General features: G+C 36.8%; 1 protein-coding gene across 4 annotated transcripts in view; it reads right to left on the reverse strand.

The window, feature by feature from the left end:
* The window catches only part of znf618 (zinc finger protein 618), a 43,470-nt gene that overhangs the window by 11,229 nt on the left and 6,608 nt on the right, over window positions 1-25,633 (reverse strand). For 2 of the 4 annotated variants that reach the window (XM_085166924.1, XM_085166926.1), the window contains 9 exons: window positions 21,897-22,215; window positions 19,139-19,216; window positions 18,230-18,274; window positions 6,313-6,402; window positions 5,039-5,119; window positions 4,218-4,307; window positions 3,775-3,864; window positions 3,512-3,601; window positions 1,093-1,170 (listed from right to left, as the gene is read on the reverse strand). In XM_085166924.1, the coding sequence (XP_085023050.1) occupies window positions 1,093-1,170; window positions 3,512-3,601; window positions 3,775-3,864; window positions 4,218-4,307; window positions 5,039-5,119; window positions 6,313-6,402; window positions 18,230-18,274; window positions 19,139-19,216; window positions 21,897-22,188 (934 nt within the window). In that variant the 5' untranslated portion in view covers window positions 22,189-22,215. The remainder of the gene's footprint in view (window positions 1-1,092; window positions 1,171-3,511; window positions 3,602-3,774; window positions 3,865-4,217; window positions 4,308-5,038; window positions 5,120-6,312; window positions 6,403-18,229; window positions 18,275-19,138; window positions 19,217-21,896; window positions 22,216-25,633) is intronic. The other 2 variants (XM_085166925.1, XM_085166927.1) reach the window with 2 other exon arrangements.

A 25,633-nucleotide genomic window follows, 5' to 3' on the forward strand; every position in this document is an offset into this window, starting at 1 on the left:
TAGTGCAAAAAACCCTGTTTTTTATATAGCTTTAATGCACATAAAAATTAACAGTGCAAATGCAAATTCCTTGCTGACAGTTTAACCAAAAGGCATTTCCAACGGAAACTGGCCAACATATCCTCAGCATAACCATGTATAATATCCACAAAACTTAAAAAGAGGTTATACACACACAATACGGTAATATTACGTTGAAGCACAGTACGTATCACTGCGCGAAGCTCCTGACTACGGTAGCCATAATGCTCCGACAATCCATCAAGTGGTGCGGGTTCGTAGCTTAGCAAAGTCGTACTAAAACATTTTTTGAGCGCCATGTACTGCATAAAATCGGTTTGGTAATAACGGTAATAACAACGGCCCGCTTGCATGCTCTCCCAAAAAATGTGCTTTGGTGTGTATCTGGTGGACGAAAGCCAAACCAGTTCCACACCACTGAAGTTGCAGCATTTTTACAAACCAGTTCTGGTTCATCTGTTTCATTCAACCACTCGCCTTCTCATTCTCCGTCGCCACCATGCTTTTTCCGCCATGTGCGTATGTAAACAAAGGCACTACACATGCGCGTTTTACCCATATTCTATCGTGATATTTCATTTTCTTATCATTGCCTAACATTATACCGGTATTACCGTGAAGGGTATGATATGGCCCAGCCCTAGTTGATAACATGACATCACATGGAATTTTGTGTCAGGAATGTGACCACTTGTACTTTTTGTATTCACATTACCATGCATTGCTCCTTTTGTGCACAACAAAACAGTGTAAGAACATTTTGATAACACCCTTGAACCCAAACATAACAGGGTGAAGTTAATGGTCTACAATTTAAGCTAGTATATGCAGTTAGATGACACAAACCTCTCCATCTACATCTTCAGCCCAGGCATGGTTAGCAAAGCACTGTTTGCAGAAATGGTTTCTATTCTTCTCCATTCATTCATATACCTGAACTGTAGCATTACTGAAAATATTGTTCTTATTGTTTGAACAAAAATAACACATTTCCACACAACCCCCTCCTCCCCCCCAAAAAAACCCAACAACAACAACAAAAAAAAACAAAACTCAGTGACTTGTGCTCACCGCTCGAGTTCTGTGAACTGTTTGTGTCAACCAGACTGGACTGAATTGCACTTTCCAATTTCCGCCTGAATGGGCTGTCTGTATGTGAGAAAACAGGAAAAACGATGAGTGACATGGTCAGGCCAACGACTGTGGATAACATTTTTAATTTAAACTCAATCCACACAACAGTTAGAGGGGGAAGCAAAGTTAATGACGTGCAATTTACACTTGATTTTAGTTTGCAGCATGCAAATCAATCACGCTAACAGCCTTGAAAATGATCCAAACGTTCAAATGATATTTAAATATGGGTTTAATTCGTCCTCTTCATTCCATCTTTTTGACCCACTTTTAAGCTGTGTGTGTGTGTGTGTGTCATGCTTTAAATAGTTCTTTATGGCACACTGCTTCTTAGCAGAATTACTTTTTTTTGTTAGGGGAGGAGATTTGGAGGGGCCTTTAGAAAATAAAAATTCATGTGTAATTTCTTGTGTTTAGCAGCTAATGTTTAGGTGCTTTAGGCAATTTAAAAAAAAAAGATGACATCAAATTTATTATTTAAATTGTTCACCCAACCATTCAGCAAAGATTAATTTCCTGCAAAGATATCACATATGCAACAGTAACCTTACACACAATTAACAGAAACTAACAATTCCAACAATAGTGCAGTTTTTTTTTTTTAAATCCTCAGCCAATCACAAAGCACTTAGGTTCTACATTGCCAAATCTAGAAATGATGTGTAATAATGGTGAACAAAAACATTACTTCCCAGCCTAATATGGTCCTTGTGTTTTTTGTGCAGTCAACATAGCATCAACCACCCAGAGCTGAAGGTTCCCTGTGGTATCTGGCACTGATTTGTCAGCAGCAGTCTTTTAATTGAAAGTTGTAAACCAGAGATGCCAAGCATCGCACCCAAACAGCCTCTTCATGGTTTCTTCCTCCTCAGTGATCAGTGACTAGGTTCTTATCACTGCTGACATGGGACGTATTTTATCAGAGGGAATTTAGACGAGTCTTTGGGTCATCAAAATAATGGAGGACCACAAGAGCCACACGCATCAAAATAAAGAATTCTGTGCTTAAATAATGAATTGTAGAATAAATTCAGCATTTGTAAATTCATTTTTGCATTCCACATTAAAAAACCTGTTTTTCAAAATGTTTTTTAAAAACCTCATTTCAAAATAATTTTTTAAAATTCCACATTAAATTAGCATGAGTACTGCAAAGTTTTGTAGTACTAAAAAATAAATAAATTCGGATAGAGAGAGAGAGCAACGACCACTGATTAAGATCAGCAAGAAATCTGTTCCTTTCTGGCAACTTTGGAAACTTCTAATATGAAAGTTTGCATTCTTAGAACAATGATGGGTCATGTGTGATGTGTTATCATATGAGGATATTACATTTTGTCTTAATTCTGCTCAATTAAGTGTTTTGATCATTGATCAAATATGGCAGCTTTGTGTTGTGCTGCAAGTTCAAACCGACTGTCCTCATGAGCACAGCATCTAACAACTCTCCTTAAAAAAGTCAATTGAATTCAACTGGACACAATGGTTTTCAGTGGGTGAAACATGCATCACTCATCTGTTACACCGGAGAAGTCACCTGAGTGATAAAACAATTTTCCACGGAAACATCCAGAGCAAGTAAACTTTTGGTCATATGCTTGCCTGTAATTCATTCATCAAGAGATTTTTTTTTAAATGTATACATTTGTTTTCAGCTGTTGTTTCTCTTGGCTTAATTTCAGCCAAGAGAAGAAACCCACTGTAAACGTTTTGCCAATAATTTGAGAAAAAGATTGTTGAGCCAGATGGTATTCTCTGGAGTTTAAGACCAAAACTGAACTCAAACAGTAAATTCACACAGTGAAGTAAAGCTACTAAGGTTTTGTACCACCCACCCCCTCATTTTATTTCTTGCTGATTTTTATTTTATTTATTTTATTTTTTTATATATTCGTATAAATGTGTACAAGTTACAGACTTCCTCAGTAAATTTACACTCTTTCAGAGTCATTTGAATTGTGTGTTAATGAAGAAAGAGATTAGCAGGTAGAGGATGCAGAGTCCATTTTAATCACCATTTCAAATTATGTTTTAAAAAAACATTTTGAAAATCAGTTTTTTAATGTGGAATTCGAAAATTAATTTACAAATGCAGAATTAATTCTACAATTCATTATTTAAGCACAAAAATGTTTAACATATGGCAGTTATTATGAACATTATCAGCTTCAAATGTTACAACAGTGTGGCCCACTAGTGTATGTGATCTGTAAATAGTACTTTGATGGCAGATTTGATGGTCAAATTTCAGTATGTGTGTTTGTGTCCAAGGAAAAAAAAAAAAGTTCAAGGGTTATAAGGCATGCAACTTTTCCTATAAAAATGAAAAAAGTAAAAAAAACAAATTTATGCTTACTTTTTATCTTTCCAGTTTGGCTGTGGCCAAATTTACTCATATCCATGCTACCACATTCCTGTACCCGTGATGTCTTCAAATCAAATGAACCTACATGAAAAAGGAGCATCTTGGATTGCATTCATTGTACAACTTTAGAAACAAAATACATGACACTGTCCATACAACAAGGTTTAGAGCTGCATATACATACTGTACAAAAATAAAATGAAGAAATGACTCATTATCATAATAAATAAAGCACAGAAAACAAATGAACTCACCCATTGGCGTGTGAAGAGCAACATGTTCCTGGTACGGGTTGAAATACTTGTACTGCTTCCCACAGAATTCACAAACATAGCTCCCAGTTTCTGGAAACAAGAAAACACATAAACAAACCTTTGTCCTCTTCTGTATCCATGATGGTTATAATAAAAAGGAGTAAAGATTAAATCTGTTGGATTAGTTGTCTTCAGTTAAGATGAAGAATAGTGTTTTTGCACATGCCTTACTTCACTAGAGAGAAGCAGAAAACAAGAAGTCGATATCGAGTTGAAAGAGGAAGAAGCAGTGACTCTGACTGGATGTTGTTTTTTTTTACAGTTTACATTTAGCAGTACATTAATAGTGATTAGAAACACAGGGGTTTCCCTGTTTTGTGCATGGAGGTTCACACTATCCCCCATAAAAGTCATTAATGCTGTGATAAGTGCAGGATTCCCACCTGCAAACACTGCCAATAGTGTTTTAAGGGGCACGTGCTGCTGCCTGCTGAACCCGCTGTCTCTGTAGAGGTGGGTGAGTGCTTTTTCCCCTGCGAAAAAGGACTTATGGACTTATGTTTGGAAACCTTACCAGTCTTTACTTAACTTATATCCTTGGTGTTATTTTTTTTACAACACTGAGTATCACAATGACTTAATGCCTTTTCACTATACGGTGTTCAATACTTTTAATTGGACAGAAGACTGAAACTGTAAGGCCCTAAAAAGTCATAGAATTTTAACTTAAAGAAAACTTTCTGGAAAATCTTTCTATATACTTCTTCTGCAGGGAAACACAAAAGCCAAGCTACCTTAAAATGAATTTTGTAATCTCATTCTGCTGTGGTATGTCTTCATTTTGAAATCACACTTTTTACAGACATCTGCAGCGATATTATTGCATTTGTCCTCATGGTTCAGTACACAACCCTCAGCTCAGTATTAAAATTCCCTGGTTTAATGCGATTCCTCCGTGTTGAAGTAAACAAAGAAATAAAATATTTTTCAAAATTTTCATATTTTGAAAAGTTAACTGTGCACAACTTCCACTTATTTTAAAATATACATTTTATTTACTTTATGTTTGTGAACAAGGAGTTTAAAGCCTTTTTTGACTGACTGCAGCATTTTATTATCCCAACTCTAACAATAAGAATAACTGCATATCAGGCACTTTTTTGTCTGCTAAACTTAAATCAAACTAAACCAATCAATGAATATACCAAACTGTGAATTTTGTGTACAGATATCTGTGTCCCTTAAGTACACCAAACAGTCTTACTTGGTCCAATTTTCTGATAGGGTTCAACTGGCTCCTCTTCTTTAAGGCCATCCACAGGTAGCACCACCTGTTCGTATGGATCTGAGAGAAGGAAGATGATTAAGCCGATTATCTTCTCACAATACTCGTCACAAAACTTGAGCTCTTTCAGATATGTAATACTACAATAATCACAAGTTCAATTCCTGCCTGCCTTATGTGCCTTTAATTCCTGAGATTGTAACATTATATAAATGAATAAAGTCTTCTTGCAGCTGCTCCCTTTATGTGTTGGTCCAGCAGAATATCTGCCTCAATCACACCCTCCAACCCTCTGCATCTCCTCCTTCACTATATCCATGTACCTTCATTGTAGTCTTCCTTTTTTCCTCCTGCATGGCCGCTCCATCCCTAACATCTTTTACCCAGTATATGCACTATCCCTCCTCGGTACATGGTCGAACCATCTCAGCCTCACCTCTCTAACTTTGTTTCTCAACTGCTCAACCTAAACCGTTCTTAAACTCTGCCATTTCTTGGCCTCCTCTCTTCTTGTCAGGTTCACAGTATCCAAACCATACATCATAACAGGTCTCACTACCATCTTGTAAATCATTCCTTTCACTCTTGCTGCTCTTGATCCTTCTGTCACAAATCTGACACACTGACACTCATCTCTCACTCAGGTCCCTGAGGTCATGTGATCAGGGCTTGCTGGTTGTCCATCCAGGCTGAAAACGAAAGGTGACAGAGCTTTTGTAACTTTGGCCCCCAGACTCTGGAATTCTCCCTTTGAGCTTGAGATCCGTGGACTCAGTGGTCTCTTTTAAAAAAAAACCTAAAAAGTCATATTTTTAAACTTGCTTTTGGTTAAATTTTGTTTTTATGATTTAGCTTCTGTGAAGCTCTTTGTGATTTTTATCTTGAAAGGTGCTATACAAGTAAAATTTTACTTAGGTAACTCTTTCCACCCAGTTCACCCAGCCTGCACTCTCCTCTTCACCTCTGCTCCTTGTATCCTCACCTTTCCTCCTGCCTTGCGCTCATTTACACACATGTATTCTGCCATGCCTCTGCTGACTTTCATTCTTCTAAAAGTTTAATGGCCCTTAATTCCCTTGACTTGCAGACCACATTTAGACACTGGCCATCCCTTCTGTTTTTTTGGATGCTTAATTTTATTTTTATTTTTTCCTCCATATAAACAATCTAGTCCCCTTTGTTTAGATGTTGCAGTTGCTGCAGAAAGTACAGATTTTTCCATGAGGAATGACTGAAAATTGTGCAAAACTTACCATCAACTGCATGCAGGTCACGATGCTCCTGAAAGCAGCTATAGTATTTATACTTCTTTCCACAGATGTCACAGGAGTAACGGAAGCTACCTGTAGATAAAGGGAGCAAGCCAACAATGAATAACACTGACAGTACAGACAGTGTTTAATTTATTACCAAATTCAGGTAACGCTAGCTAGCTAAAAAAAAAAAAAAAAAAAAAAAAAAAAAAAAAAAAAAAAAACACTCCGGAAAACTAAATAATATCAACACATGTATGGACTGTGTAAAGTTCAGAGATCAAGAGAGAGAAATGGCTTAAACTGAACATTGGACCAAGCACGTACACGGCATATATTTTAGCCAACAGAAATGCACCGCACAGCGATTTAACACACATGTAATTCCAAAGTGCGTTGTTGCTTTCAACTGAAGGTCAGGGGTCCTATTTTTCTGTTTTCTTTTTTTTGTCTATTTGCACCACAAACAAGGTTAAATTAACAAAAATGTTTAAAGTACACAGGATAAGATAGGACTCCAGTGCATCCAAACAGGGAGGGAAGAATTCCAGGTATAAAGCTCCGAGAAAAGGGGTCATGCCATGCCCACAATTCACAAGTTTTCTCAGTTCATGTCATTGATAACCTTAGAGAAATGTTATTTCATTGAGGCTTTAAAAAAAAACAAAAAACCTTGACCTTTAAGTGGAATGACCAGAGGTTAATAATGATCTCAATATTTTTATGACAACATTAATATCAAAAGCTAAAAATAAACAAAAGCAAAATAACCCCACAAAGAAAATAGAAAGCTGCATTTTCAATCTAAATTAAAGTAACATATATATTGTTAGTTAACAGCAAGTTCGCACAATGAAAAGAAGATCTCTTTTTAATCGAAATGTACGCGTCTGTGACTATGTACATACTATTATGTATTGTTCAAAAGTGTTTAAATGTGCAATATAATGTTACTTTAGTCTTACTTTGTTATTTTTACTTATGTTGATGTAGGGTTCACTGACATTTTTTTTCCAAGTGTATAAAGGGCGTGAAAGGGCATCAGAGATGAAGATTGCTTCTTCTGCTCTTGTTAATTTTGTTCTGGGGTAAAGCATTGTTCAGCCAGGTGGCTGTTGACAAGTGAGAACTGAAGTGCCTCTACACACTGCAGTCAACTGCTGTTTGAAGGCAATCTGTTGCATAAAAAGCACAGCACAAAGACTTGTAAGACAAAAATCAATTCTCCAGTTCTTTCAGGTTTAGTCTCTCTGTAATAACATGTCTGACGTTGTCCCTGCAAAAGGCCCCTCATCACACACCCATGTGAAATGTTTTATTATTTAGCAGCAGAGTGACAACTTCTAAATTTTCTCCAGCCTGTTCTCAGGGGGCACTTAATCCAATCAGCTGCATTCTTAGCTGAATTCCTGAGGCTCTTCAAAGATGTAATAGACAGAAGGGCTGTTAATAAATTCTGAATTTCACTATATAATCAAGTTTAAAAAGAAAAAAAAATGTGAAAAAAAAATAAAGCTGCAGTACTGGCAGGTGTCTCACAAACTACATAAAACACAAAGTTGAATTTCCGAAAAGGTGTGCAGCGTCTGCGACTCTTAATATAGCACTATGGCACATAGTGAGTGTTTGTGGGGGTAAAAATGAGAAAAGTAGACCGGTGTAGGACCACCTTCTTCCGATTTCAGACACATAGCTGGCAGTGCAAGTAGAGAGAAAACAATGAACGATTTAACCTACATAAATTAGTGAATATACGTGGATGAATAATCGGCTGAACTGAAGGTAAACCGCAAGGCATACCATTTACCTTTTGCATTTTGCTTGTTCTTTTCTTTAAGCTAAAGTAAGTAAGCTAAATAAAATCAGGGTGATTCATGTTTGATTTCACACCTACACCTTTAAAAAATTCCAAATGCTGAGGCTCAGCATGCACTATACCCTGAAGGAAACCCTGAAAGCATCACAGATCAAATTTCATTGATTAAATTCAATTAAAACTACTACTAATACTAATGATAATAAGAATATTAGTGACAATAATAAAAACCACAGGCTCAAACCATTTTAAGTAAAACCTGAAAATGGCTTTTGGCATTGTTTGACAGCTCAGGTACATACTGTGCCAAATATGTTAAAAGTAAGTGTTATGTAAACAAAGCAAATGGCCATTTAAAAATGGACAAAGAAAAGCTAACAGGTAATTAAAAAGATTTTTCTTTATTTTACAGTAATAACAGTAATTATTAGCATGAGTAATTGCATTTATAATACTGCCTGGCTGCAGTGCTGTGTATATTACATCAATTCTCCCACTAATTAATATAAATTTTCATAAATCAGTGAATTCCTGGTGTTTGTCAGTATAATCAAAGATTCTGTTAAATCAGTGGTCCATGCACACTGGACTGAATCAATAACATTATGGACACATGTTGGACAGCACAGACACCCAATCGACAAAGTCTCAGTAAGGATAGTTAGAAAACAACCCCAAAATAAGACTAGACTTTATTATCAACAGCTTTAGAATAGTCTTTGCATCAATTCTACAATATTTGAGCCGATTAGCTATTACAGCCTGCGCACTGGTTTTGACAAATAAGTACAAAACATTTCAGAAAAATTTGGGATTATTCACAAGTTATTCAAATGAAAAGGAATTCAAAAACTGACTCCATTCAGAGGACTAAAAATGTCAAACCAAATGTTTAGTTTTTTAAATCTACCAAAACTTTGCAGTGCAAGGCCCATTTTACATATCAAGCAAAAACAAACAAACAAACAAACAAACAAACAAACAAACCAGCATTCTAAATATATTGTAAAAATAAAATTACAATTTTCACAGTGGTATAACATGGTTAGAAGTTTGTGTACTGCTTACTGTATTTTAGTCTTTTAGCTTTTGGACCAATTGAAATTGTAAATATATTCTAAAATGTTTGAAAAACATGAATCTTAATGCACCAATTAATGTGCAAAATGTTTAATTCTATGTTATATTTCACAGGACCTTTGGTGTTTTAGCTAAGACCCTTCTTCATGGCTTAGCATACATACATAATAAACTACATCAGTCTGTTGATGCAGTGGTGATGCTTTAAAAAAAAAAAAATAGAGTTTGTACTCTATTCGTTTTCCTCTATAAACAAGCTTGAAAGTCACTATATGGTATTATTCCCCAACGCAATCTGAACTTCACTTAGGGAAACCTTCTTGTCATTTCTTTAAGTAGTCTCAAGGAATATATCTTCAGGCTTCGCGAAAGACATTGAAAGCTTTTCTTTGGACATTGGCTGCTTTTTGTTCCATTCTCTGTCAAGATGATCCCCAATTGCTTCAATAATGTTGTGTTCTGGGCACTGAGGAGGCCAATCTATGACTGATAGAGTTCTTCTGTGTGTTTTTCCATCTAGGTATGCTTTTATTGCACTGGCATTATTGTGAGGTGATAAATGAAACCACTGCCAATCAGATGCTTTCCAGATCGTATTGCATGGTGGATCAAAATCTGATGCTGTGTACAAAATCCCATTAATTGACAAGAGCCCAACACCACTGGCTGAAATGGACCTCCTTTATATAATTATCGGAGCATTTATAGCCTTTGTTTTTCATAAGACAGTACACCGTGACAGGAAGATAAGAGAGACTGTGAAGGGGAATGATAGGAAAGGGTATGGGCCGGACCTGAACCTGGACCCCTGCCACCGATTTTCAGTTCTTGTGTAATTTGGCAAACTTCAGCCTTTTCTTGCTATTTCCCATCCTTAAGACTGACCTCTTGATTTTGTGAACAAAGATTATAAGATTTTTAACATACATCATGGCCAAAAGAACCAAAAGTTTCTTGCAGAACGGCTTTATCTGGCAAACACAGAAGCAGGATAACGTCCATCATACTCTGCATGTGACTGAGCACAACAAACTGCAAGCAGTATGAGACAGAGCATTTAAGTGAACTGGAAATTTTTATAGAAAGCAATACAAAAATACCTTCACTAAAAAGTATCCATCTCTGCTAAACAATCCAAAGACAAAATTAATAATAAATGGAGACATAACAAAAGTTCTCAGCTTTCAGCCTGCAGAGGGACTAGACAAAGTTGTGCAATAGGCCCTTTACAGTCTGTCTGCTGGTTTTGAAATCACTTGGAAAGATTTCAGGAAACAACTTTGGGATCATTCACAAGTCTTTAAAAACATATCCATTTAGGAACTAATTCAGGGAATGACCCACGATAGTAATATTCGATCATGTAATAATAAAATTAACAAAATAATAAAGTAATATTTCAATCAAGGACACTAACTTTCTCGATTTACAGATGACATCTTAATCTTCTTGCCAAATCCAGAGAGATCAACTTCAAACTTGTTGGTGTTTTTGGATACCTTTAGTTCCATCTCAGGCTACAAGCTGAATACTCCAAAGACTAAACCAAACTAGCTGGAGCATAAGTTGCAGTCCACTCAAGAAACTGAATTTCATACCTCGTGACATATTCATGAGTTAATATTAACTGTAAAAGAACAATTGGTATGCCGTAATGTTGAGCCTCTTGAGCAAAACCATTGGGAATGACAATAGGAGATGGAATTTAATCCCATTATTAAGTTTTAAATCCCAAGCTGAGGCAGGAACATGAACATCTTGACCAGGTTATTGAAATTGAAATTCAATAAATGGGACAAATTAGGATCACAGTGCATCTGGCAGGGGAGAAAAAGATTTTCAACCCTTATCCTGGCAAAGAACAAGGGATGGTTTACATTATCCTGCTTACGATACTATTACACTTTGATACAATTCAGGAATTTATTTTACGATGGAAGGAAAATGAAGAGCACGTTTCTGAGTATATTCTAATTCAATGATGACTGGATGATAAAAGATTCATCCAAAACCTAATGGACCTGGGTAATAAATGGACAAATTTATCTCTGAAAACAGCTAAATATTATCACCAAGTGTAGTTTGCTTGAAGGGATATAAAGATTGTGTTCAAACAATATTGATTTTGCCTATTAAGTTAGATGCACACTATTATCAGTGGGCTGTTAAGGCCTCCTCTTCATATTACACCTTTAAAAAAATGAATTAAAAAGAGATTTGGCTCCTATAAAGCTCCTTAAAAGCAAAATATAAAGAAATGAGAGGTGATTCGAGACTTTGCACAGTATATTAGATTATAAAATCTATTTTGAAAATACAGGTGCGAGTGAAAATTTGTTTGTTTTTTTTTAACTGGAATTAATGGGTTGTGTCTATCTGAAAATTTGTCCCATGGTTCCAGACAGTAAAGACAAGCAAAAAAAAGATACAGGACGACTGATGCTCAAAACAAATCTGTGAAACCATAGTTCTAGCAGCATTAAAAGGTACATAATCAGTACAGTATCACTAATAATCAGAGCTGCAACAGCCTTCCTCTATGTTAAAGACCATGAAAAATGAGAAGCACATTGCTAGTGATCAACCAAGGGCTTTTTTTCTTAGACATTAACTGCTGAGGTCAGTACTTTAAAAAGATTAATCTTGCTTTTTTGTGACAAAGAACATGAAAAAAAGCCTGAAGAATATTTAGAGCATACTTTTCAGCTGAAACCGAGATAAATTTGTTCAGCTCAGATGGGGTCCAGCACGTCTGCTGTGAAAGCAGGAGAACGCAAAGTCTCAACAGTGAAGCACAGTGCTGGAAGTGTGAAGGCGTTGGGCACATGACATTTATAAATGGCAACATCAGTGCTTATAGACATATTAAATTACTGACTAACTGACTCCTGGCCAGAGGTTACATCAGCAGAATATTTTCTATCACTGACCGTGACATTCGCCTTAGAAGCAAAAGATCACCGGTTCGATCTCATGAGGAGACACAAATTCCTTTGAGATTGCGTCAGGAAAGGCAACCAGTGTAAATTGTTAAATGAAACATGCAGAGCTACCTGTTGTAGCAATCCCTTGCTACAACAGGTATAGCCATAGGGGATAACTGAAAGTAAACTTGTTAATTGGCACTATATTAATAAAACTGAACTGAATTTTAATGATGACAAAGATGAAAATATCTGATGGCTGTATGTCCTTTTGATAAATTAGAACACTGATAGTGGATCCACCAAAAAATAAGTAAGCAATGTTAAGAACTGGTCTATTTTTTTCGTAACACTGAATACACAGAATCCCCCATCAACATGTTGGACTGCATCTGTAACCATTAGAGAATCACAGCTGCATCTGCTCCATGTTGCACAGTGTCCACGCTACTGGTTTTCCTCTCAATGAGGTGAGTGCTCATAAGACCTTTTATGACTTTTGGTCATTTCCCCAAGAGAAAGGTTCCCCTAACTATCAAACTATTTGAGATAATAGTGGTTAATTCCAGTGTCCAGTGCAGCAGCAGAGTACAGTACAGAACACTTCTGGGGTGGGAAAAGTAGAACAGCACAAACCCTCAAGCAGCTGGATTCAAGGTCTCTGGTGGTAAAACTCTCAAAAACTCTATTCAACACTGGTATCCTTCATGCCAAGGAGGATAAAGTCTCATCAAAAATTAAAGGTTAATGAACACTCACTACTCCATTAGCTATACCTTTTCAACTGCTCATTAGCACAAAAATCTGTTCAGCTATTTAGATAGGTAAACATAGTCTGTTGAAGTTCAAACTATGCATCAGAATGGGGAAGAAAGGTAATTTAAATCCTTTTGATGTGGTACAGTTATTGGTGCTAGAATGGCTGATTTGACTTTTCAGAAACTGCTGATCCACTAGGATTTTCCCACTCAACCATCAAGAGTTTACAAAGGGAAACTATCCAGAAAGCAGCAGTTCTCTCAGTGAATTTGCGGGTGAAAGGTTAGAGGTCAAATGTCATGTTCATATAGTATTTTCTATATGTTGACAATACACACCAAACTTGTAAGTATCATAGTTTCTAAGATAAGGCTTTTTGTCAATTTTCAATCAGTTGACATAGAAGAACTTGGGTGAAGAAAGACAAATTTTAAAATTTAATGTTAACATGAGCCCACTCCACACTCTTACAAATTTTTATCAGAATCAATTCATGTTTACAGACAGAATCACACACACACACACACACACACACACACACACACACACCTCATATTTCCCATATCTCAAACTGGTTTCTTGAACATGAGTCCACTGTACTCAATGGCCTTCACAGTCACCAGATCTAAATCTAATAGAGGACCTCTGATGTGGTGGAACGTTAGTTTCTTATCTTGGATCTGTATCTCTAGAAATCTGCAGCAACTGTGTGATGCTATAATGACAAAGTCGCTGAATCTGTGTCAAGAATTAAGGCACTTCTGTAAAAGGGTGTCCGAACCTGTACAAGCAATGTGTACCTAATGAAATGGCTGAGGAATGTATGAAGTATTGGGGGGAAGAAAATAACAGATGCAAATCTCGCTTGCTACTGTGGATTGCATATTTTTAATATAGTAAATCCCAGCTGTTTTTTAAAACAGTAAATACATTTCTGTTGAAATTAGAAATAATGCAGTTATGACATGTTGCACAAGGAGTACTCAGTTATATTCAAGAGTATTCACACTTTGAATTTATTGCAAGCAATGTGTTGTGCAAGCAATGGCAACAAAACATAGTTGTGTAACCATAACATGGTGAAGAATTTACTAGGAATTTATTGTTATTTGTTACATGACTGGGTATAGAAATAGCACCACTTAATATAAGCAGAAGACTGCCTTTCCTTATTTCTACTCTTTGAAATAGTGTTGTCAAACCAGCAAGTTAAGAAAGTCTCTGTATGTTAAATTGAAAATAATTTGGGAATTTCTCCAGTTATGATACATACATAATGGTACATAATGTCAATAAAATATTTAGAGAATCTAAAAAGAAAAAAAAAGAAAAAGAAAAATCCTCTTTAAAGAAGGGAAATAGCCAAAAACAACTACTTTTAGAAGTAGGCAATGCACACCAACAGCAAAAAGGCCACCCTATCATTATTTTTCACATAGTGCTTGAATCAAAATGATCCCATTTAAAAATAGAGTATATTATTATTTTTTGATTAAGATGCCAAAGTTATAGTTATTATAGTCATGTACTTATATTCATGAGCAGAAAAAAAAATTGTGGTTGAGTGTTATGCTTGATTAATTCCTGACTTCTCAGAGAATTCCAGTGTGCCAGCTTAAATTTAGGGAGTAAAAACATGAATTCAGTTTGAAATTCCTCACTGCTGCTCAAAATAGTACAAACATCAAGAACTCACTGAAAAAGGAAAGAGTCTGCATTTAAGCACTCTGTGATGCTGGATGGTCTTTAAGACAAACAGGGCGAGACAAAGTGTTCTCACAGTGCAGTCAAGTATTCTTTGGAGTTGATTACAGAGACTGATACTTACAAAATGTTCCAAGGAAGAGGCAGAAAATGAAAGCTTACTGAAGCAGATCTCAGGGCTCTCTAGATTTAAAGTACTACAAACAGAAGGACGGACACTGATGATCTTTAGCCAGAGATAAATGCTTCTAGACCAGAGTCTGAGAAGGTCTCAAGAATGAGGGGGTGGGGGTTTAAACTGTAGTCATACAAAAAAAAAAAAAAAAAAAAAGGAACAACAACAACAGAAAAATCTATTGAAAGTGAAAGATAGAAACTTCTGGGGGGTTTCTGTGTAATAAATAAGTGAATAAGGCAGAAAATTTAGATTTTTGATGGGAAACTGGTTTCCAAGTACACAGAGCAAGAGAACTGTACAGGAAGTGTGATTTCATCATGCAAGCAAGACAGTGAAGTTAATTCTAAATGTGTTTTTGTGCTGGCTCGCTGAATTTTGGTCACAGTGACAAAATATGCAGTTTTGGAATCTGTGAGACACCGTCTCCGTGGGGGATCCGTGCTTTGTGTTAACATCTTTTTGCAGAATCTGTTTACCTGCTCTTTAATCGTTTACCGTTTTATCTGTTGGACATTGTTGAAATGGTTTTGGGGGCTTCCAGCTGAGATTTCAACGTTTCTGTGGACACCACACGTGTCTATATTTAAATAACAGATCTGACGGTACATCCTATTAAACCAGATGTTCTCGCTTGCCTCCAGTACCAGGGGCATTGGGGTTCAACAGGTTAATTGTTTATTTCTTAATTACTTTGTCTAGTATAAGTGGCCATAGGGGAGGTTTCTATCAGTAGAATAAGCTGTTAAACTTGTGAAAATACAGTTAAAAGTCCAAAAACTATGCTTGTGCTTGTTTGTGGTAAGCAGTGAATCAAACAAGTTAATGATTATAAATGGCTTCAAGCACACATTCAGGTATCAATGTGTATCACTGAAATGAGGCCAGATGGTGCTCAGTTTACATTTTTGCTCATTTCGTCACCTTTTCTCCAACATGCTTGCATTTAAATCCAGCTCCCCCATCTCTCTGTGTACCTGGCCTGTACCAGTTTACTTGCTGTCTTCGGAACGTCTGCCTCTCATTCTTCTTTCACATAATGGTATGATCTGTGTTTGCACATGATTGGCCGCATGGTGTGCCCATTAAAATAAAGTCCCACCCCTGCCTGCATGGATTCTCAGCAGGGCTGAAGACTCAGCTCGCACATATCGACAGGCCATTAATTGACATATATAATGATCTTGTGGGCCAGATATAATTGTATCGTGGGCTGGATGTGGCTCGCAGGCCATACATTTGACACCCCCGTCTTAAATGGAAGAATACCTTCTAAGAAGCCATTATGTGAAATCTGCAAATACTCAGAAACATCTGCCAGAGAGCACAAACACCGGACTCTAAATGACTGGAAGACAGAAGGTATTCTGGACCGGCGAGTCCAAATTTGACTCTCTACAGACTGTTAATGTCTGCACAGAGTCTGAGAACTTTATGATGCTAGATGCGTAGCACCCGCAGTGAGATTCCATTATAATATGTGGCTCCATCTGGATATTTCTGGCAAATTACTGCAAGTCGGCAGCCATGAATTACAAGGTCTACACAAAATCTTGATGCATCATGGAATCCCATCTGGACTGAAAGTTACTGGTCATCGGTTCATTTCATTAACAAAAAAACCTCCAGCATACGTCAAAACTGTGCAAAGACTATCTGACCAATTAAAGGGAATTTGAACTTCTCAACGACCAGACTAAAATCTATAGAACAGATTTTGGAATATATTAAATTCTAAGATAGATTTTACAAGCATTTCATCCAAAGCAAATATCTGAGAAAAGCTAGAAACTATTTGGAAGTCAATAAAATAAAAATAATTAAAAAGAGAATGAACATAAGTACATAAAAACAATACCAAGATGCAATGCAAGAATTCAACAAGGCCAAATGAGGCATTAATATGCTTAATATAAAATATAAAGTTTTTTTGGTTATGTGAACAGGGACTGTTTAGTTGTTTTAATTTGTTTGTCTAATACATAAAAATATAATTTTTAGCTTAACACAATTTTTACACTGATTTCTAAAATATTTCCGTTTTCTTGTCTGTATGATTTTTCTTTAATAATTTGATCACTTATTGGTCCCCAATTTTCAAATAAAGATAATATTTTAATTGTTTCCAAATCATCATCAATCTTTTTTTTTTTTAAAATTTACTTACAAATTTTTGGTAATTGGATTTTATTTTTATGATTCATAGCACAAGTCTGCATTTTTGGGAATCAGAGTATTTAAAACCATCTTATTAAAACTAGACTTGTAAATGTTATTTTAGTGTCTCTTCAGTATGTGAGGCAACATTCCTCCCCCCCCCCCCCCCCCCCCCTCACCAAACTCTGCATGTTGTTTTTTTTAAGCACAGGGAGGCTTTTGGCTGAACACCATTTAATCAGAACTATGCAAAGTTTGTTCTAGCAATTTTCCGGAAATACTCTTAAACATCAACAACTCCTCCACAGTCCTACAGCCTGTGTTGTCTTTTGCTTATTAAAATACTCTTGTGCAAACATTTGTTCAATACAGGGCATTTTTGCAAAGTACACTTACAGGAAATCCAGACTTCTAAGCTGGCCTGGTTTTGTTTTCCACAAACTGCTGTGAATTTGTTGTTAAATAGACTTTAAGTCATAATAATGCCACACCCTCACTGTGCTGTCAAAACACTAACTTCTTTCAATCACTGATATGTGAATCTATTTTCCTATTCTAAGGGAACCACTCTGTATGTATCATTAAACATCATTTATTTTTACCATCGGCTCCTGCCAATTTCTTTTGGGGCCACCAACACTGCTCATAGAAAGAAATCTATATTTAAAAATGCACTTTTAAATTGATATGCCAGTCATTATCAAGTATAAAAGTCTAAATCTGCGGCATCAACCAAAATGCTTTACAGCATGTTTCATCCTCTTAAGAATTTAATCTAATAGCAACTCCTTTGCCTAGCAGCCTCTCTGGCCTACTTATTAACAGTGTCACAGACCTTGTAGTTCCACTGTGTTCATACTCTTCATACAGCTTTAAAAAAAAAAAAAAAAAAAAAAAACTTATGATCTATGTGCATAAAGACTGTTCTCTTTTTTCCTCTCTGCCATATTTATACCTTACCTCTAAAGTGATGTGCACATTCATGTAATGAATGCAGAGTGTGTGTAGGAAGATTTATAAATAACTCAAGTATTACTCTGAGGTATGAGTATTTTTAGCCCTAATCAAAGTTTTTCTGTGATGTTGGAACGCCTAGTAAACGCAGGTCCCGGTGGCTGTTATATACTGCCACTCGAAGAGTAAAACCATACTACCTTCAGGCTAGTCCTCAGTTTGACATTTTCATGTTTCTCTGCTAAATGGAAGTGGTGGTGTCAGAAAATGAGGGTCAAAAACATCTTAGGTAGCCCTATCGAGAAAAAAAAAAAGTGTAGCAAGCAGGTGGTGCAGAAGTATACTCACTGTTGGGTGTTTGGGGTAGACCATCGCCAACCATGGCCTCTGATTCTACAAACAGACAAACACATCAATTTAAAAAAAAAAAAAAAAAAAAAAAAAAATTGCAGCTCCATGAAAAAATGCTGCTAATGTGTGCTCTGTGCTTCCAACCTGGGCTCCAATTTATATATCTACAGCCTCAAAGACATGGAAATCTCAAGACTGACGCCAATATTTGGTGAAAAGCTGCATATATCAGAGTTTAAAATTAATCTTGTTTTATTGTCAGGACAAGCTGTGAATTACTTACACACCCTCTGCCCAACTATGCTCAGATTAGCCTGGTTGTTGTGTTGATTTGTGTGCCAACAGCGTAAAATACAGAATTTTTTGAAATCAACACCAAAACCAAAAAACTTAATATATTGGAGATTTTTTTAGACACATTTTAGACCCTTACATTTGTTATTTGCAGTTAGCTGAGTCATTAAAAACACACAACTTGAGTTTAAAAAAAATAATTGTATTTTAGTATCTCGCAGCTCAGATGAGCTGACTGGAACATGAGAAACAAGAACAAACACGTTTTCCCAACAAGGAAGTTGAAGAGTACCTTCTGGTGGACAAACTATGCAACATCAACAGTCATATCATAGCTGAGGGACATTTCTTCCATCTTTTCTTTACTGACTTCATTTTCATTTATTGGGCAATATAATATATCACCACATTAGCCCCGCCAATACGCTGGTCAGGCTCTAAAAATAACTGACTTACACAATCAGATTTAAAACAATTCCCAGTCAAAGCAGGGCATGCACGCCTCTTTTAATACTTTTCAGACTATATTCTTAAAAGCAAAAGTGCAGCAATCAGTTATTTGTTTTTACATAAAGGACCAAATACATTTTTTAATAAATAGCAGCTTCTTACCTCTGTGCGCCCTGACATGTGTCTGAAAGCAGTTGTAATACTTGTACTTTTTCCCACATACCCCACATACATATGAACCTGCAGGAAAATTCAGAACAGAGTGTCAGAAAAAAATAACGTGATTCCTATCAGGGTCACATATATAGGCTTGCAAGAAAAAAAGTTCAGAACCACATGGGATTTCCCAGGATTTCTGAATTGAAATACAGTCTGGCCTTCATCCAAGTAATATTTATAGAATAACTAATAACACATTAACAATTGTAGTTTTCACATCTGTATTAAAACACATTGAAAATGGCTTACAGTCCAAGTAGGACAAAATGAATCCTCCTTTCCTGTACCAATAACCTCTGTAGAAGCTACTTACAATTGGGTTTTCTACAAATGGAGGGAGTGGAGTAGGAAGAGGTTTAAAAAAAAAACAAAAGAAAAGAAAAATGAGGAAGACACCTAGAGATATAGCTACGCGTTACTAAAATCTTTGTTCACATGTCACTGGACTTATGAATATTATTAGTGGAAGGACAACCTCAAAGGGAAACACTGTGTCACATCTCAACCTACCAAAAGGACTCAGAAAGTCCACAACACTTTTGAGACATGTGCTGTAAACAGATGAGCCAGAAGTTTCATTTCAAAGTTTGTGGCTGCTCCAAAACCTCTAGGTCTGGAAGCCCTGAAGTCATTAGGGGAACAATAAATTTAAGATTCAAGAAAGAAAAGTAGTTCATAATCCCCTGTTTGAAAAGGCTGAGCAACAAAACAAGACAATGACCAAAAGCACAGGTAAATCTAGGAGTGAATAGCCAAAATGGACAAAAATGACTTGGCTAGTCCAAAGTCCTGACCTTGATTTATGGGATGACCTGTAGAGGACAGTTCCATTAGGGCATTTCAGAAATACCGATGTAGTGAAACCATTTTGCAAGGCAGACTGTCCAAAAACCCTCTGAACTCTGCAACTCTGATAAGCACCAGCAACTAAAGGAGGTTATATGAGTTACTAAATTCATTCATTTCCAGCTTGTGAATGATCACCAATGTGTTTAATAAACACATATGAAAATACAACTGTGTGTGTTACGTGTTTAGTCAGATTGTCTTGTCTAATAACTGATTTAAATAAAGATCGGATCAAATTTTATAAGTAATCAATGTGGAAATCTTTTTCTTGTAATTCTACGTAACTCTGTAGTTACACAAACACAGTGACCAGTTCGGGACCCCTCTGCCCACCACTGGTAGACTAATCAGCAAGTACATAAGCCTCTAGTTCCACAGGTCTAGAGACTGGTAGGTGGTTGGGAAGTCCCAAAACACCTGGCAAGTGGTTGCTAGAGTTTTGCAGGCAGTCTCTAGATAAAATTGGCCACAGAGTAGTACATGGTGCTGCACCGAAAACCTAGCAATTGGTCGCTAGCAGATTATTGGGGTTGCATGGGAGTGGCCATGGAAAACAATGACTTACTTGCATAAACGTGCCAACTACTCGTGGACTTGTTATGAAACTGTGAAAAGCACGACGCAAACCAGAAACAGAATGTCCACCTCTCAAGTACAAATTGTGCCTTATAACTGTAACAAACTGTAACAAATACATTTCAAAAAGTACAAATATACATTTTCCCTAGCAACCACAAGTTGCGAGGGAGTTCCTGACAGGATGGCCTGTGTGACTGAGGTCTAATGTATGGTAGTCTTCTCCACCACCTAATATTTTCTTTTGCCTCCTTTTTTCCTTCTTGAATATTACCCTAAAACTCCAAACAAATTTTAACATTCTCTGAATTTAGATTTAGCATACATGACATTTAGTGTGGTCTTTTACCTCCTTCTGCTGCCTATATAGGAATACAAATTTCAGCAAAGACTGATATTAGGGCTAGCGAAGAAGGGTGCATTTAAAGTGAAGGAGGATACATTTAAACTGGCCATCTTTAATTTCTACCCATTTATTTGCTTTATCAAAATGCTCCATCATGCTCAGGTGCACCCTGAAAGTGTGATTATGTTTCAATTAAATGTTTGACAGTCACAACATCTGTACATGCCAACTAACCATGCATTTTATCCCTCGGCTAAAGGTGGAGATTTATTTTCAGTGCCATTTGTCTGTTAGCAAGAATACACAAAAACATCAGAATGAAGAGAGAAAAAAAAACTTTAACTCAAAAGTGAATTTATACATCTCTAGTTTGTGTCACTGAATTCTAACGTCTTATTTTGAAATCCGTAATATTCTTCCAAAACATTTGCCAGTTGTTGTAAGACTAATAATCACAACCATCAATCATCATGTGACTATTTCCAGTTTACAAAAGTTTACAAAAGAATGAAAGGCAAACCTAAACAAAACTCAGACTACCTCTTTTTGTTGTCTTTTAGAATTTCCCTTGTACATGTATAGCTGTTGTACTTCCCTTGTACAATAGGTATGCATTTAAAGTGGTGTTATCAGAGCAGTTATGGCACTATCTACCTTTACCACCTCAATATATGGAGGTCAAAGAAATTTGACTTACTTATATGAACATCTACAACACCAGTCAATGTTTTCTTAGGGGCCATTCGTGAATAACCTTGATTAACCGGTAAAGAGTTTATAAAATGTGAGACAGATGATGATTTTTTTTTTTTTTTCAAATGTCATTTTTTGCTGTTTTCAACAGCCACGAAGTAACGTCAGGGTCATGAGACACCAGATATGACTGCTGTCACCAAATGCACAGACATGTCCATATGTACATTCACACACCTATGCACGAGTCTGTGCTCTTCGTTGGAGGAGGAGTACCAAGGGCAAACATACCCTCGGACTGAGCTCGACGGGATCCACCGCCACTTGCTCCCCCATTTCCTCCAATGACAACACAGATCTCAGCAGGATTGGGATCACTGACTTTCCCGTTGCTCGTCTCTGACGTCCCAGGCTCCTTCTTTACGGTGACAGGTGGTGAACTAGTAGTCTTCTTCGCTGGGGCATCTGTGGCTGCGCTCCCACCCTCTGCCTGCTCCTTTCCAGGATTGGGTGACTCTTGTGCACTCATGACTCCACCTCCTCTGAGCCTGTTTTCCTGTATGAGGAACAGAAACAGAGAGACAAAGAATTTACTGCCCCAAAGGAATATACACGCCTTATTGTGGTATGACCTTAAGCCCAATATATAGTATCAAAGCGTGGCACCAGCTCAGCCAGGTTCAGCTTAAATGTGTTGTTTTAAAGAAACCATGGCAACATACTCAATATAAAACAAAAGCTGACTGGATGTCAGATTTTATTTGATTAAGCGTAGAAGAAAAATCTGCCCAAAATAAATTACATTTGGCAAATACACAACTCGAAAAAAGACCCAAATTATGAAAACCACTCATCTTCTAAAAACAGTCAAGAGCTGCATTAACTCCAGGGTATAGGAGACATTACAGATATTTCAGTGGCAGTGAAATTTTAAGAATGGAAAACACAGTCCATTTTAACACAAAGTGGCTTAACTGATCATAAGTGACCTTTGAAGGCATAAATTCTGCAGCCTTGTGGCACTGAAATGCTCTAATTTCAAAAATATCTAAATTGCACAACTTGCCACTTCAGCACATCACCATAAAAGGCCTTGTCAAGAGAATGTGCTCCAAATGCAACCAAGCAAAACAGAGTTATGCCAGGATGAGTGATATTATGGAAAGAGGGAAAATTGGTCTTCTAATAATAGCACACCGATGCAGCAACAACAAGCCTTTTCATAGATGAAATACACCTTTCTCTGGAAATGACACACTACTGACAAGCTTCAGCAAACAGTCCTATGAACTGGCAAGAAAACAGTTCAGGTTTGCAGTTCAGATAGTAAACCATCAACCATCATTTAATTAATAAATGAGTAAATAATCAGTCCCATTATCAAACTATAAGATTACCCTTGAGCTTACTTGTTCTATCGATATCCTACAATCCTTATACAAAACAAGCTGTATTTGTATAACAAACTTAAATATAGCTTTTTGATTTAACTATTTAAATACTTGTTAGGGGCCGAAAATACAGGTCAACAACAAAGATCATTTTATTATGTTATGGTTAAAGTTTTCATTTTTGTCAGGGGTGAGGTTCTGCAACTTTCAGGAATCGTAGTAAACCCATTTTACGCATTTCTTTCAGATTTTTCCAAGTCTTACTATTAAACTGGGAAGATTGCTTTCCCTCAGTTGGGAATAGTTCAGTTTCTTGTAAAGTGGGGCTGTATAAGGCTCTGATCTACAGTACAGTTAATATGTTACCTACAATAGACAGCAGTAGGAACGCCCCCACGACGACAGGAGCACCCACTGACACAGAAAGTAAAGCCATGTAATGCCGTGCACAAAATCAGCAGCAAAACGCACATTAGCCAAGTGTAGACCATATATAGAGCATTTGTAGACTAAATACTGGTTAATTTACCACTTCATTAATTTATTCTGTATGTTAAAATTCAAAAGTCTACACCAAAAATACATTAATTCACAATAAGCAAGAGTTTAAAAAAAATGATATATGCCTATCGGTACAGACTAGCAGCATTGAAAAGAACAATTTCTGTGTTTGCAAGTTCTTGTCTATACTGTACACAGACTGTATATAAAACAAGGACGTGATCTAACAAGCCAGGTCATTAGAGCTGGTGACTCACAGCAAATTATTAGAACCTCTATAGGAAGCCGAAGGGCTGACCTTATGGGATCTGGTGTTATCTTTGCTACTTAAGTATGTCGTGTCATCCCATCAAAAAATGAAAGCTTTCAAAAAACAGCTGTGGACACACTATATGAAAGGAATTTATTTGACAACACTCCCAACTGCTAAAGGGACTGTGGCAATAAACAACAAAAACCAAGAGCCACATGAAAGTCAATGTGTAGAGGAAGTCACAATGGGACCTTCCAAAGTCTGGTGGTCCTCTTTGTTAGTGAACCGTGTGGTGTGATGTCAAGAGCTACAGAGCTTTCTAAGGCATTTATACAAAGCAAATTTGTGGGTGCATTCAAATCTGCCAAAGGATTTAATTTACTAATGCCTCTGTGAGAAACTTCAAACAACTCAAATTTTTCCAAGACTGGCCAGTAAAATGTATTCAGTCCATCAGCACATATATTAATGTCTATATTAATTCTACAAGCATAAGAAACTCAGAACATTCAGAAGAGCCAAGCTGTGTGTGAACTTCTAAAATGGCTGACCACTGTAGTTTTATTCAAAATATGAGATACAACAGCAGAAGCTGCTAAAAATATTGTTCTGTCTCAAAGGTTTCAGAAGGTGTTGCATATAGGACTGCATAGCTAAAGAGCAGTCAGGAGACATCATGTGAACCACAAAAAGCACCTAGAAGAGGCATGTGATTCCCAGAACTGTTCCCCAGAGCATTGAAAGAAGGTGGCCGAATCAGACGAATTACATTTTCACCATTTTGACATTTTGGTGTTTGAGTGACATTAATCTGAGGAACTACAGGAAGAAGGTAAACCAGAAGAGGTAGTGTCATGTCAATGTTACTTTGACACATACCGTCTAAATTCAGAACAGCCTAATTGCTCAAGCCTCGCTTATCATGACCATGATCGTTCTCACACAGCAAAACACGTCCAGGAACTATTCTAGGATGACAAAGAGTGGTGGTTTTTGACTTTGACCCAAAGTTCCCAGATCTCAAAGGGACTGACTCTCAAAGTGAAATGTGATGTATGCTAATCTATGGAAAACCCAACTAACAAATAGAGGAAATAAGATCTGCTGTTCTACAGAACACCTTCAGAGGTCTGGGTAAAATCTATGCATCGAAAGCACAGAAATCAGAGCAGCTTTGGTGGGAAACCTACGGATTATTAGGAAGGATGATTTGTTTAGAAGTAATGTACAGACAGACGAATCACACACAGTTTTACAATAACACGAAACATGTTTGGGACAGACAAAAAACAGCTGGTTCTTCAGGAGACGAACCGTATAGCGACTGTACAGCATAATAGTGAAAATATTATGGTTTGGAAATGCTTTCCTGTTTTGGGACAGGGCAACATGCAGTCATTAATTCAAGTATGGACTACACCTTAAAAGAAAAGTGAGGCCATCTGTGCAAGGGTTAAAGATGAAACAGAAGTGAACCTAAAAAGAGGATAATGATCCATAGCATACTAGAAAAGCACAGAGGAAGAGGTCAGAAAGAAAAAAAGGACATGCTATGGTATGACCAAATCAAAGCAATCGCCCTTTACATTGCATGGAAATTTGAAATGGGCAGTAACTAAAATATTTTTAGCAAGTGGATGTCAGGGACCAGTGGAAAGTCAGGACAATTACTTACATTGAGGGCACAATAGTAGCTTCTTAAGCCACAGAAGCATGACACTAACGTCTATATTTTTGTTAACTATAAGTTTATTTCCCTGACATGCTGTTTTGTCGGTGGGCAGATTGCAGGGATGCTAATGACAGGGCACTGGGTATTTAGCTGTCTT

Source organism: Neolamprologus multifasciatus, chromosome 7, assembly GCF_963576455.1.
Source record: "Neolamprologus multifasciatus chromosome 7, fNeoMul1.2, whole genome shotgun sequence".
In the NCBI taxonomy this organism is placed as follows: Eukaryota; Metazoa; Chordata; class Actinopteri; order Cichliformes; family Cichlidae; genus Neolamprologus; species Neolamprologus multifasciatus.